The 12,805-nt window shown below is 48.2% G+C and overlaps 1 protein-coding gene across 1 annotated transcript; it reads left to right on the forward strand.

Annotated features, from left to right (window-relative positions):
* The first annotated feature begins 316 nt into the window (after positions 1 to 316).
* LOC144726289 (dynein axonemal assembly factor 11-like) lies at positions 317 to 12,508 on the forward strand. The gene is made up of 12 exons (XM_078604849.1): positions 317 to 477; positions 1,651 to 1,818; positions 2,316 to 2,393; positions 3,351 to 3,523; positions 3,942 to 4,078; positions 5,660 to 5,815; positions 6,643 to 6,720; positions 7,584 to 7,649; positions 8,242 to 8,311; positions 8,474 to 8,569; positions 10,601 to 10,695; positions 11,153 to 12,508. The coding sequence occupies exons 1-12, from the start codon at positions 468 to 470 to the stop codon at positions 11,358 to 11,360; spliced, it is 1,335 nt and encodes a 444-aa protein (XP_078460975.1). The 5' UTR covers positions 317 to 467; the 3' UTR covers positions 11,361 to 12,508.
* The last annotated feature ends 297 nt before the right edge of the window (positions 12,509 to 12,805 follow it).

A 12,805-nucleotide genomic window follows, 5' to 3' on the forward strand; every position in this document is an offset into this window, starting at 1 on the left:
AAAAAAACATTTATTAAAACGTCTATTTAATTAAGTAGAACGTGTTGTCTATATTTATTTAAAGTTGCGCATTTTGATGTGACGTCACATTTCTCAACCCCCCTCCCCCCAGCTGCGTGACGTCATTTATGGACGACCCCTAAGCGGTTGCACATTATGCTGGACAACTTTTATCTTCTATGAACACCAATTAAACGACTACAGTACTAAGAGTTTAAAGCGTCGTTTAAAAAAAAAACGCTAAGTACATCGAGCCGCGGCGCTACCCGTAGTAGGTAGAGCGTTGCCGTGCTACCATGGCAACACGTTGTTTACACAGAGCGGGGAGCGAGGCCGCATGGGTGACACGTGGAGTGGTTGCCACCGGTTTAAAAAAAACTAAAGTTTAAACCCTAACGCGGTTATCTCAGCCGCGATAAACTATAACAAAATAAACACACCGGCATTATAAGGAGACGCCTTCAACGATGGTCCTCAGTAAGTATATGCACACGGGGCTCGCGATTGACACGCGCGGTTCGACAAAGCTGGGTCAGACCCTTCGCTTGAGTGAGCCTCGCGTGATTTATCGCCCATCGCTTGTAAAGTTGGTAGCCAACTGAGGCGCGTTGTCGTTTTAAACGCTTTACAAACTAAGGTTGAAAGGCCGAACTAACTCAAGCGGACTCCGTGGTGCAGTGGTCAGCGCAAATGTGCAATCAACCTGGCCACCTGAGTTTGGGTTCCAGGTCACGGCTAAAATGAGTAGCGAGGGCTGCAACTGTCCCATAACAAAAAAAAACTTTTGGGGCCGTCCATAAATGACGTCACGCACCTAGGGGGGGGGGGGGTCAGACATTTGTGACGATGTGTGACGATGGCGGGGGGGAGTTGAGAAATGTGACGTCACATTAAAATACGCAACTTTAAATAAATATAGACAACACGTGCTACTTAATTGAATTGACTTTGTAATAAATGTTTTCTCCTACAACATCAGAGTGCAGCAGCACATTAAATACGCACTACAATGACAATAGTTTAAAGCGATTTGAAGCATGTTTTATTTTGGGGGGGAGCTTTGTGATGTCATATTTGAAGGGGGTTCTGACTTTTTGTGACGCCGTGTGATGAGGGGGGGGGGGTCAAAATTCGTCCAAAATCGCGTGACGTCATTTATGGACGGCCCCTTTACGAAACCAAAAGAACCATACATTCCAGTGACTTCTACGTTCAGCTGAGTCTCACGTTGTAAAGTTGGGACACAGAATCGCTTTGCCAATCGCGGTCGCTTGCATGGACTCCCCCAGCCTCAAGGTGGCGCACCCTTCGTGCTGTGGGGTGGGACAGGTGACGACGGACCGTGTCGAGAATGGCACACTCGTGGTGTGAGCAGTGGAGTTAGCACTGCCATACGAACCCGGCGACCTGAGTTCGATTGCCGCTCACTGCCAACACCAGTGACTACTGTATGAACCGATCCTGAGAATCCCCGAGGTCGATTCAGCCTGGTGCTATATGTACATGTCGCCACGAGGGAGACAAAGGCGGCCGGGCATGGTTGCTGCCCCCCCCCCCCCTCGTGTGCCATGCCGGCAAGCAGCACTTTTCCCCAACAGTCTGTTAAGGTTATACGAGGACGACCTTTGTCTTTGCTGTGTTGCGCCGCAGTCACCGAGGTGCTGGTGCGAAGCCGTGCGGAGCACAACAATGGGGAGCTCTTCTCCCTGGAGGAGCTGTCCCTGCACCAGCAGCAGATCGAGCGGCTGCAGCACCTGGACGTGTGGTGCCGCCACCTCAAGACGCTCTACCTGCACAACAACGTCATCCCGCGCATCGGCACGGACACACACGCGCACAGCACATGACGATAGCAGTGAAGGACTCCCCGCACGCCGTGGCAGTCGTGGAGGTTGTTTGTCCATATGTTTGAATCGCGCAAGTCAGGACTTCGTTGGTAAAGGGATGGAGTTCCCAGGACCGGTTTAGATTTCACTCGCTGACGATGTTCGCCATCGGGGTTGAGTGCAGTGCGCTATGCACTCCGCCACCACTCTACGCTTAAACACAAATTAAAACAAAAACTCGCAAAGAACAAAATCAATTGCTGTACTAGTGTAATGCTCAAACATCTACACTCCCAGACTTATCAAATCCATATTGACCAATGTGGTGAAGTATAGACAAATAACCCTCACCCAGCAGTATTTACAATTGCATAGCACTCTGGTCAACTCGCAAACATTAACGTCGCTTAGTATAGCTTGATACTACTCTCAAACTAACGCTTGTGTTACGTTGTTGTGAGCTGTGCTGCTTTGCGTTGTGTTGTGCAGAAAACCTGAGCCGGCTCAAGGAGCTGGAGTATCTCAACCTGGCTCTCAACAATGTGGAGCGAATTGAGAACCTGCAGGGTGAGAGAGGCTACCACAGTGCGGTCTGCTGTCCTTTATCCAGCGGGGACTCTGTTGAAATTCATTATCTATTTAGGGTGTCGTGTGTATGTTAAACTTCTTTTGCACATTCGTAGCCAACCGTGATAATCGGAGGTGCGGGGGTAGGACAACAGACTAACCACAAAAAAGCAGTTCTAAAGAAATGGGTTTTCAATCGAGATTTAAAAGTGTTTAGCTCCAGTGGCTTCCTAATATCGGAAGAGCGTTCCAGACGGCCGCAGAAGCGCATCTGAAAGCACGCAATGCAGTGCCCGTCTTTGTTCGATGGCTAGCCAAAAGCCGCTGCGGTTAATCACATATTTGTTATTTTAATGAGAATATGAGTTGTGGCTGATTTGAAAATACTTTGATTTTACTTGGGGTCACAATTTATGCATGGCTGAAATTGTGTCCTCAAATTCTGACAATTCATCGGGTTTTTTTTTTGGAGGTGGAGTTTAATCGTTGTCTTCAAAATAAAGGTGAAAAGGTATAGATGCAGCCTTGTAATTTCCTCCTCAAACCACTGCTGGCGGAAGGGCCTTTACTAGAGGGAGCAAGTGAGCCCCACTCGAGGGTATTTAGGTCTACTCTTCCACGCTGGCCCGACATCTTGGAAAAGATGGGAGTGCCCACATTTCACTGCACCATTTTACCCCACCATGCGTGACTGTGGGGCGTACCCATTTATATTTATGGGAGAGACTGAGGTGGGGAGATTTAAGAAACTTGCCCCATTGTTAAGAAACTGCCATGCCAGGAAATTAAACCAATGACCTCTGGACTCTATCAGAGTATGCAGAAATATATTCCTCAAGGTAACTTTCTGGTGGGTGTCTCTTCTGAGTGTTGGGAGTATTTAAGTACTGGTAGTCACTGACTTCTCTTGCATCTACAACTCTCCTTCTTGACTCCCTGCTGGGCCCGTCATGGCAGGGTGCGAGTCTCTGCAGAAGCTGGACCTGACGGTGAACTTTGTGGGTGAGCTGAGCAGCGTGGAGACGTTGCGCCACAACCCTCTCCTGGAAGAGCTCTTCCTGGTGGGAAATCCCTGCGCTGACTTCGAAGGCTACCGCCCCTACGTGGTGGCAACGCTGCCACAGCTCAAGGTCCCCATTTTAGTTTCTCCCGCTTGTGTTTTTTTGAGTTTTTGTTGCTAATTAATCCCGATTGTGCTATCGCCGTCAAGCCATGAAACCAGAGTATTCGGATTTCTCGCAGAGCAGTGCAAGAAAAACCTTGTGAAAGAATGGCCCACAGAGAGCTACCTCCAAAATCCCTTCAAGTCGGCACAGTAGCAGGCAGCACTTTGCTCTTTTCGATAGCGTGGTTGGCATGGGCCCTGATGGCCATCTACACCTGTACTAACCCATAACCATACCGCCCTCATTCCCGCTATCCCTAATTTTACATCCCCTCACTCCCTGTTGCTTTCTTTTCCCATTTGCCAAACTCCGCTCTCTCCCGTCTTCTCGCCTCAACTTTGCCCCCCTCCTGTCCCTCACCGGTCCTGGTGTGTGGCTGCAGCATCTGGACGGGCAGGAGATTGAGCGCTCGGAGCGGATCCGGGCGCACCAGGAGCTGGAGTGGACGCGGCGCCGCGTTCTCGAGCAAGAGGCCGAGTACCTGGCTCGGCGCGCCCAGCAGAAACTCTCCTACGCCGGGTAAACACGTTCACGGCAACGGCACAGCCAAACGGCGGTCGCACATTCACGGCACTGCTTCGTAGCAGTGTAACAACTCCCTGTCCACCATTCGCCGATTTGTCCTAATTCGGTGGGGGCATGTAACGATTCAGCAATTATTAGGGTCACAATCTCATTAAAGATGTTTTCTTTTCATGGTAATGTGTACTGTCTTTTTTGTGTTGTGTCTTGTGTTTGAACTGTCTTGTTTCGTTTCATAAGCCAAAAGGTGACATTTACATATAATTTACATTCATCACAATTAATCTGTTCTTACATGCACAATTCGATACGTATAATGTGCTTTTAGATATTCTGAGTAGTGACATGTGTTCTCCTTTACAATGCCAGTTCAGACAGGTTAAGCTATCACCTGCCACTGATGGTAGCCGTGGCTGGAAATAAAACTCTGGTATCTTGCTTCAGAGTGCTGTACGCTAAAACCACTGCACCACTGCCTCATTCAATATAATGTCTGCTTCATGTAAATTACTTGCTTGTCAGTATGCTTTATGCCAGACCAGTTTGCAGAGTTGATTGCCTGATCGATCTCCACGACAGCCACCCGTTGAATTCTGTGGAGAGTTGTACCAAAACTTGTTTGTTGCCTTCTGCAGAGGCAACGTTACATATCCAGCAATGGCATAGCATAAAACAAATTGCGGTGGTTTCACAACCTACGTCTCTTATTTGAAAGTTACAATTTCGAAACTCTGGTATGACACTACCGCACAATTTGTCCGCTCTTGCGAATGGCAGGATTTTAACTGCATGGCAAATGGTGTGCTTCAATCATCGCAACACTTTGTTGAAAAAAAGGTGACGTGTGTGATTATGTGAATTGAATCCGGAAACTGCATGGCCACTGCCGGTCGTGGGAGCTGCCAGTCCAGGTTGAAATTAGTAAGCTGCAGGATGGCTGTGTTGTGAGTTTGTGGTTGTTGCGATTCTCGGTTTCACGTGTCATACCTATGTACCAGAAGTCGCAAACGGGTTTTGATTCCTTACCCGTACCCGGCTGCACCAGGGTCGCAAATGGGTACCCGTACCCGATACCCGGCCGGGTATGGGTAGCCGGGTATCGAGTAGGGTACGGGTATCGGGTACCCGATTGCGACCTCTGGGATGAAGCCATGTTGCAGGCGCGGGTGGGTTGATTCTAGGAACTTGAATTGTGAGAAGAGACAAGACGTTGGGAAATGAGTGACAAACGGTTACTCACCAGTGACTCACGGCCTACCCGTACCCGTACCCGGCCGCACCAGGGTCGCAAATGGGTACCCGTACCCGATACCCGGCCGGGTACGGGTAGCCGGGTATTGGGTAGGGTACGGGTATCGGGTACCCGATTGCGACCTCTGCTATGTACAGTGCTCTGTTCAATTGTGCTTCTTAATTATGTTGGCGCATCACGATTGAACACTTGTGAGGCGCGATATCAAGAAATTAATGAAAAACAATTTGTGACCGTTTGACACGGTGTTAATTGTTTGGCACCTGGCGCTGATGGCTTTCAGGAATTGGTGTTAATTATTTATTTTCTCCATGCTGTCCTTGCAGACAGGAAAACGACGATGAGACTCGGAGGCATGATTCGAACGGTAGTGTGGAATCGAACCAGAGATTCTGGGAAGAAGAGACGGAGTTCACACCGGAATCACGATTGGAAACACACCGGCACTTGGAGGAAAGCCGCAAAGCCAGGGAGGGGAACAGGTGTGAAAGCGTGCGTGGCGTAGTGGTTAGTGAGTGCACTGTGGTACGAACCTGGTGTCCTGGGTTCGATGCCCGGCCACATCTAATATCAGAGGGAAATCATATCTGGGACGTGTTTAGCGAGGCCGACTCAACCCAAAACGAGAACCGGGTTGCGGAGTGTAAACATTACCACTGGAGAGACAAAGGTAGCTGAGCCGTGATGCAATTGTGTTTGATTTCTTTCAGTCTCGTTCATAGTTGTGTTTGTTCCATGAGCCTAAATGTCCCATTATTGTATAATTTGCATATGATGTGTGTACATTCTGAAAAATTTATTCGCACATTCATTAATCCATGCATTTAAAGCAAGCGTAATTTTTAATCGATGAATGCACCATTACATACTTTTTGTTCATGATCAGGTGAATGGCAGTGTGTGGTGGACTTATCCTTTAAACAGTTACACCTTGGTCATCTTTGGTGTTTACTATCGTTTGTGATTTTAGATTAAGTGGTTAACTATTGTATTCAATTCACTAGTTCAGTATCTGAATCTCAAAGCAGTTTGAGCAAACCTTTGTCGTACGTTGATGCTAAATCGAGTCGTGATAATTCTGAAGCCACCAGTGAGGAGCTTTATTGGTCCGAATTTGACGAACAAAATCGACGCTTACAAATAATATCCGCGTAAACGTGACAATCTTGCCGGATGCTGGACAAGAAATTTGGCCTAAAACTACGACGACGTGGCATAACCCATCAACAAATACCGCATAGATTATTGTACCGGCTACGAAAACCTATGTTCTAAGTGAACTACTGCGCCGTTTGGTTTTGTGTAAAAGGGGAGACACGAAACAGCCCAAGAGGGAACGCACTCTCATCACGGCCGACGGGCGCGTTTTGAACGTCAACGAGGCCAAGTGAGACGCGGCGCACAATCACACCCCACCTACCGGCAAAACACACGGTACAGCAGCATACAGACAGGCAGCATACAGGCAGGCAGCATACAAGCGGTACACTGGGTGGAGCACAGCAAGGCAAACAATTCAGACGGCACAGCACGCTCAGCAGAGTCCTTGACTGCTCATGCGCATCATAGCACCGCACGGTAAAGTACACGCAGCACGGTGCATTCGGCATATACACAAAGTGTAGCACAATGTGGAAATATGCACACGGAACGGCGCATTCATATAGCAGAGTACAGCACACACCAGCGTAGTACAGGTACAGCCCGCTTGTCAATCCACTGCTGGATGAGGGCCGCCCCACGCCATGTGGGCAATGGGGGTTTTTAACCATACTTCACGTTGGTCAGTGCGTGTTGATGAGGGCAGGGAATCATGGATGTGGTAACATAGAAGTAGAGTACAGAAATGGATTTTGTTGCACTTCCCTTTGTTGCCCAGAATGTAGCCCCGCAACAGCCTGTAACGCTTGTCTGGTTACCCATCCAAGCACAATCGAAACTCAGCCGTGCTTCTCTTCCGAGATCTGACGAGAGCGTGCGCATTTGGGGAGGTCGTAAGCACAGCACAACATAGTAAAACAAAAGCAGTCAAGCACATTCAGCACAGCACATGGCTGTACACTTTGCAGAGGACACAGCATTATGGGACAAATTTTTCAATTGCGATTTTACACAGCAATCAATGCAAATGAGATTATACCCTGATCTCTTGAGTCCTCACCTGGGAAACTCCAACTTGAAACAGCACAGTGCACACCAGCTACAGTGGTTCACTCCGCAGGGCAGTAACGAGAGTGTACGTGTTTGCAGGTTGGATTTCTCACTCACGGAGGATGATGCCGACAGCACGCTGGTGTTAGACCTCGCCGTTTACAAGTGAGACGACTTGTTCAGGACAACGTGATCATCGTCATGAAACGATGCGGAAGTGTTGCGTCACATGCTTGGTTAAAATGAGTTGCAGTTATCATTGACCTATGGCCAAATCACCCGAAATGCATTCGATTTTGTTAGATCGCAGATTTTGTTAGATCACAGAAACTAAGCAGGGGTTGAAGCCCTGGAAAGTGCTTGGATGGGCCACCACCGTGCATAACAAGCATTATAGGCTGCTGCGAGGCTACACTGTGGGCCCACATAGGGCAGTGCATCAGAATACATTGTTATACTGTACTTCTATTCACCCATGTCTATGCGTGTTCTCTACATTTGTAATTCTGCACTGCCAAGTGTGGTGAAGTAGGGTAAAATAACCCCCCATGGCCTGCAAGGCCGTCAACAATGATCAGCTTGACAAAACGGCTGTGCGTGTAAATCTGTGACCAGACTGAGACCATCAAACAACACACGAGAGCTTGGTTTAACCTTGGTTTAGGAGCCGACAACTCAAACCAGTTACAGGTCTCCTTTGATCTGTGAATACTGATTCCTTATGAGCTCACTCAGTGTTTTCACCTTGGCCTCACAGATATCTGGACACCTCTCTCATTGATGTGGATGTGCAGCCCAATTATGCACGCGTAACGGTGAAGGGAAAGGTCAGTATGGTGTGACATTATATACGCTTAGCCGCAGCAGCAATCGAATATTGCCGATGGTCATATGACCTCCCGCTTGGCATTTGATTCTTGATCAATGGATCTGCCCATTTTCACAACTGCACCCCATCCCACCCAAACCCCACCCCACCATCCCTGCAGGTGTTCCAGTTGGTTTTGCCGGAAGAAGTCCAACCGGATAGGAGCCTTGCACAGAGGTCACAGACCACGGGGCACATGCTGCTCACCATGCCCAAGGTATTGCTTTTTAATTCAGGACATTTGGGCTCACTATACCAAGGTCGCGCAGTGGTTTTGGCATGTTTCGCGTAAATAATTGTTGTTTTTACTCTTGTTAGCTTGCACATTTCTTCCCACCCTGTAATGTCCTGTCGCTCCTGCCACCATTGATGGTCTGCCGAGCTCAATTGGCCTTACCAGCTGAAATCAAATATTGAGTCCGAGTCTGGTTAGCACACAGTGTGCTAGGAACACGGCAACCGGAGTTGGATTTCCGGCCACGGCTATTATCATTAGCGAGTGGTATCTGAAATAATTCTGCGCACCCCGTTCACCAACCCGCACTGCACAGCGTGGTGAAGTATGGTCACACGTCCTCCGTGACCAACACGGCATGGGTAGGCCTCAGAGGTCGCAAACGGGTTTTGATTCCTTACCCGTACCCGTACCCGGCCGCACCAGGGTCGCAAACGGGTACCCGTACCCGTACCCGGCCGGGTATCGGGTAGCCGGGTATCGGGTAGGGTACGGGTATCGGGTATCCGATTGCGACCTCTGGTAGGCCTTCACCCAGCAGTGGATTGTCAAAAGGGCTATAAATTATTATAGTAATAATACTAAATATTAAGTCCATACTACAGGACCTACATACTTGCCATGTCATAATTAGATTCTTAAGCTCATGGAAACAGTCATTGCATCGCATATGTAAGAATACATTATTTACAAATTCTGCAAATGATACACTTTTTGTGACGTATAAAAAAATGGAGTGGATTAGAGTGTACAGATGAGACAGAACAAATCAGAAACAAAAATCCAAACAAGATGGTAAAAACTAAACAGAAAGAAATAGGTTATTTAGTCAAATAGGTGCCCCACACTGTGTACAGCATCGTACTGGAATCAGAAGAAAAACCAAAATAACGTTATCGGTACTGAGGCTCCCATGCGGCCATACAGGAGGGCGTATGGCACAGTTTGCTGCCAATTATCATAGAGTGCGGTCGTGTCGCTACAGTTCTCTGCGGTGAGTACAATGTCTTTTAAAAACAACAGCGCTATGCCTCTACGTAAAATTAATGCAAACCACTTGCACGTTCCGAGATTCAGCGGGTGAACGAGACCCACCCTGCAACTGGCAGATGTCTCGGGACTGGAAAGGGTTAATAGAATCACACGGACCTATAGGCCACCCTGCAGGATCCGAGCAATTGCTTAAGAAGCCACGATTTACCAGTGATACAGAAAAGAAAGGCCTTTACTAGATAACACCCACTTTCCCCCTCTTTTTGCAATTACATTTCAGCAATTTGTACGTAGATTATTTCATTACCACGTTTACACGGACATCCATTCCCATGGGCAAAAGTGGTTTTATTTTAAAATTACGATCACTTGAAGTAATTATTAAAATGTGGCCAAAGTGCACAGATACATCGGAACGCAATGGCTCCCTCGTGCAATCGACATTACGATGTTGTTTAACAACGCTGTTATGGCCAAAGTATTGCGTCTGAAATCATTATGAGACGCGGGGTGGATTGAGCAGGATTTAAGCTGACTGCTGTGCGTGCCATCGCAGTGAAGAGCGGCTTACACTTTTTTGTTAAATCGTTTTATAATGTGTGGCATTCGTGTCAAATCACAAGAAGACCTTTCTACTCCATCTCACACAGAGTAGTGCATCCCTTTGTGTTCAAGAACGGCCCGTGGAAGCGAATATTATAGAGCTACCCCGGGGTCCACCAAGTAGTGGGCAGCACTTTCTTACCTGCTCTCAGATATGAGTGTAATCTTCGTTGCTTGATGATCATTTAAAAATATATATATAATTCTAAGAGATGGAATTTTTTGCCAGTTTAAGTGAAAAAAATGCAGTTTCATTTGATGGGTTTTATTTTCTTCTGTGCAGTCATTGGCGACCGGGCTGAGACCACGAACGCACTGGACACTCGAGAGCCTGGTTTAATCACAAGTGACTGCCTGGATTAAAATCTCGGAGCCACCCAGGTACCACCAGACTGACACTTTGATTCTCATACACAGGTGAAGGAGGTGGTGAAACCTCAGGTGGTGAAACCAAAGCCTTGTGTGAAGAATCATCCCAAGGAGGAGTGCACGTCACCCACAACCAGCAATCGGTACAGCAACCACAGCGGCAATTTCATGAAATAATTTAATTGACATCCAATGGTATAGAGCATGTGCATCTGCATGCATTTGGCTGTGTATATATTTCTACGGACGAGAAGTGGCACAGTGGTTAGAGCACTGCACTCCGAATTGCGCTATGGGTTTAATTCCCGGCTTACGGATTATTTCAGTAATGAGAGATTTATGAATTGAGTCCCCTTGCACGAATCAGTATGGTAAAGTACGGTCGAATAACTCACATGACCGACATGGCTTGGGGAGACCTCAGTCCATGCGGTCTAAACGGTATTTGGCGATCGCTACCTACATCACTAAAATTTCCGCTGGATTTGATGATCAATTCTACGCCTTTAGAATGGAAAATCGAGCTCTAAACCGACTGTTGATTTGTCGATGACCGTGCGTCAAACTCTGGCCTAATTCGGGATCTGCTCATGCATGCAGCGGCGACTCGAGCCAGGGCTCTGCGCACCAACACCTCGAGGTCGACCCCAGTGCTCGCCGCGGCATCGATGTCGCCACCATCGTCCGGGACGCGGGTCGCTGCGCCACGGGACGGGCACCGCCCTCCCAGCCGCCCCCTCGTCCTGTCGCGTTGCCCGCCGAGGGTCCAGCCTTCGTCGACGACCCCGACGTCCCTCCGCTCATCTGAGCAGTGGCGTAGCATGGGTGACGCGGGTCCTGGTGCAACGAATTAAATTGCCCCCCACCCTCCGTCCCATTTCCTCACCCATTGGAGCTTGGCACCTCGGGCCGCTCCACCACATATGGGCTGCTGTGCACACTCGACAGCTACACTAATGCATACGACTGCCTGTCGCGACAATGCTTTGGTCACGGAGGTGGCTGAGTGTGTCAGGCCCTTGATGCCTACATTAAAACATGAGCCTGTGTCTCCTAAGAGGCCTGGGTTCAAGCCCTGGGACCGATTGACTTTCAGGCGATCATACCCATGTTAGAGCACTGGGCCAGCACAATGAAGGACTTCGGTTCAAGCCCTGGGGACTGGGTGTCTTCGACAGACGGCTGATGTCTGCGTTGCAACACTGAGGTAGGGTCTCTAGTCGCCCGGGCTCTGAGACCAGCCACTGGAGTTTGATGCTCGGGAAAAACTGAGGAATCCGTGAAAAACTTTCGACTCGTGTACATCGTGTTTCAGCCCCGAGGGCTAAGTTCTCATGCTCCATTCAGTGTTCGTCAATCGAGGGAACATCCATGGTACGTGATTATATTTTTATGGAATAGAGACATGGAGATGTTATTAATATTTTACACCTTGTGGCACAACAATAAGTTTCAGATTTGGGATTTTTGGCATTGACACACAGTGGTCTGAACAGTCTTTAACGTCAACTTGACAGCTGATGACAAGCTTTGGTTGATAATAATGATAACAGCATCTCTCTGAAAAGAATCCAATGCGCAGAACTAAAAGATCGGATAGAATCAGAGTGACTGGGGGCTTAGTGAGGGTTAACGTGGCATTGGCTCAGGATCAGCAGACATCTGCGAGAGGATAATCCATCACAGCCCTCCCCCACAGCGATGGGCCATAGCCTGCTAATGGTGTGTGTGTGCATGACATGCATGTACGGATGCGTGCATGTGTGTGTGTGTATGCAAGTATGGGGAGCATTAGTGAAGCGGTTATCACGCTGCGCTACGATCCTGGTGACCTGAGTTCGACTCCCAGTTATGGCCAACGATAATATCACCATCTTGGCTCTATAATATCTGATGTGTTTAATAATACAGTCAATGGTCATGAGACTCATTAAATATGCATGGATTTGCACTGAATGAGATGTGTGCTTGTATATATGTATGTGTGTGTGATATGGGTTTGATTCCCAGCTATGGCTCACATCAGTTGTGAATACTTGAACCAGGGATGAGTCTCCCTCTAGCTCGACTCAACCTTAAACGAGTACCTGGTGCAGTGTCTAAAAATCAGCACAGAGGAGTCAAAGGTGGCCTGCCTGGTCTTGGCCCCACGTAGCCCTTGAATGCCTTTGCGGCCTTAATAGATGCTCGCTAATAGCACTTGCCCCAGTGGTCTATTAAAGGCTGCACAGAGCAAGTTTCGTCTTTGCATGC

The sequence above is a fragment of the Lampetra planeri genome, chromosome 23, assembly GCF_965212315.1.
Source record: "Lampetra planeri chromosome 23, kcLamPlan1.2.h2, whole genome shotgun sequence".
Lineage (NCBI taxonomy): Eukaryota > Metazoa > Chordata > Hyperoartia > Petromyzontiformes > Petromyzontidae > Lampetra > Lampetra planeri.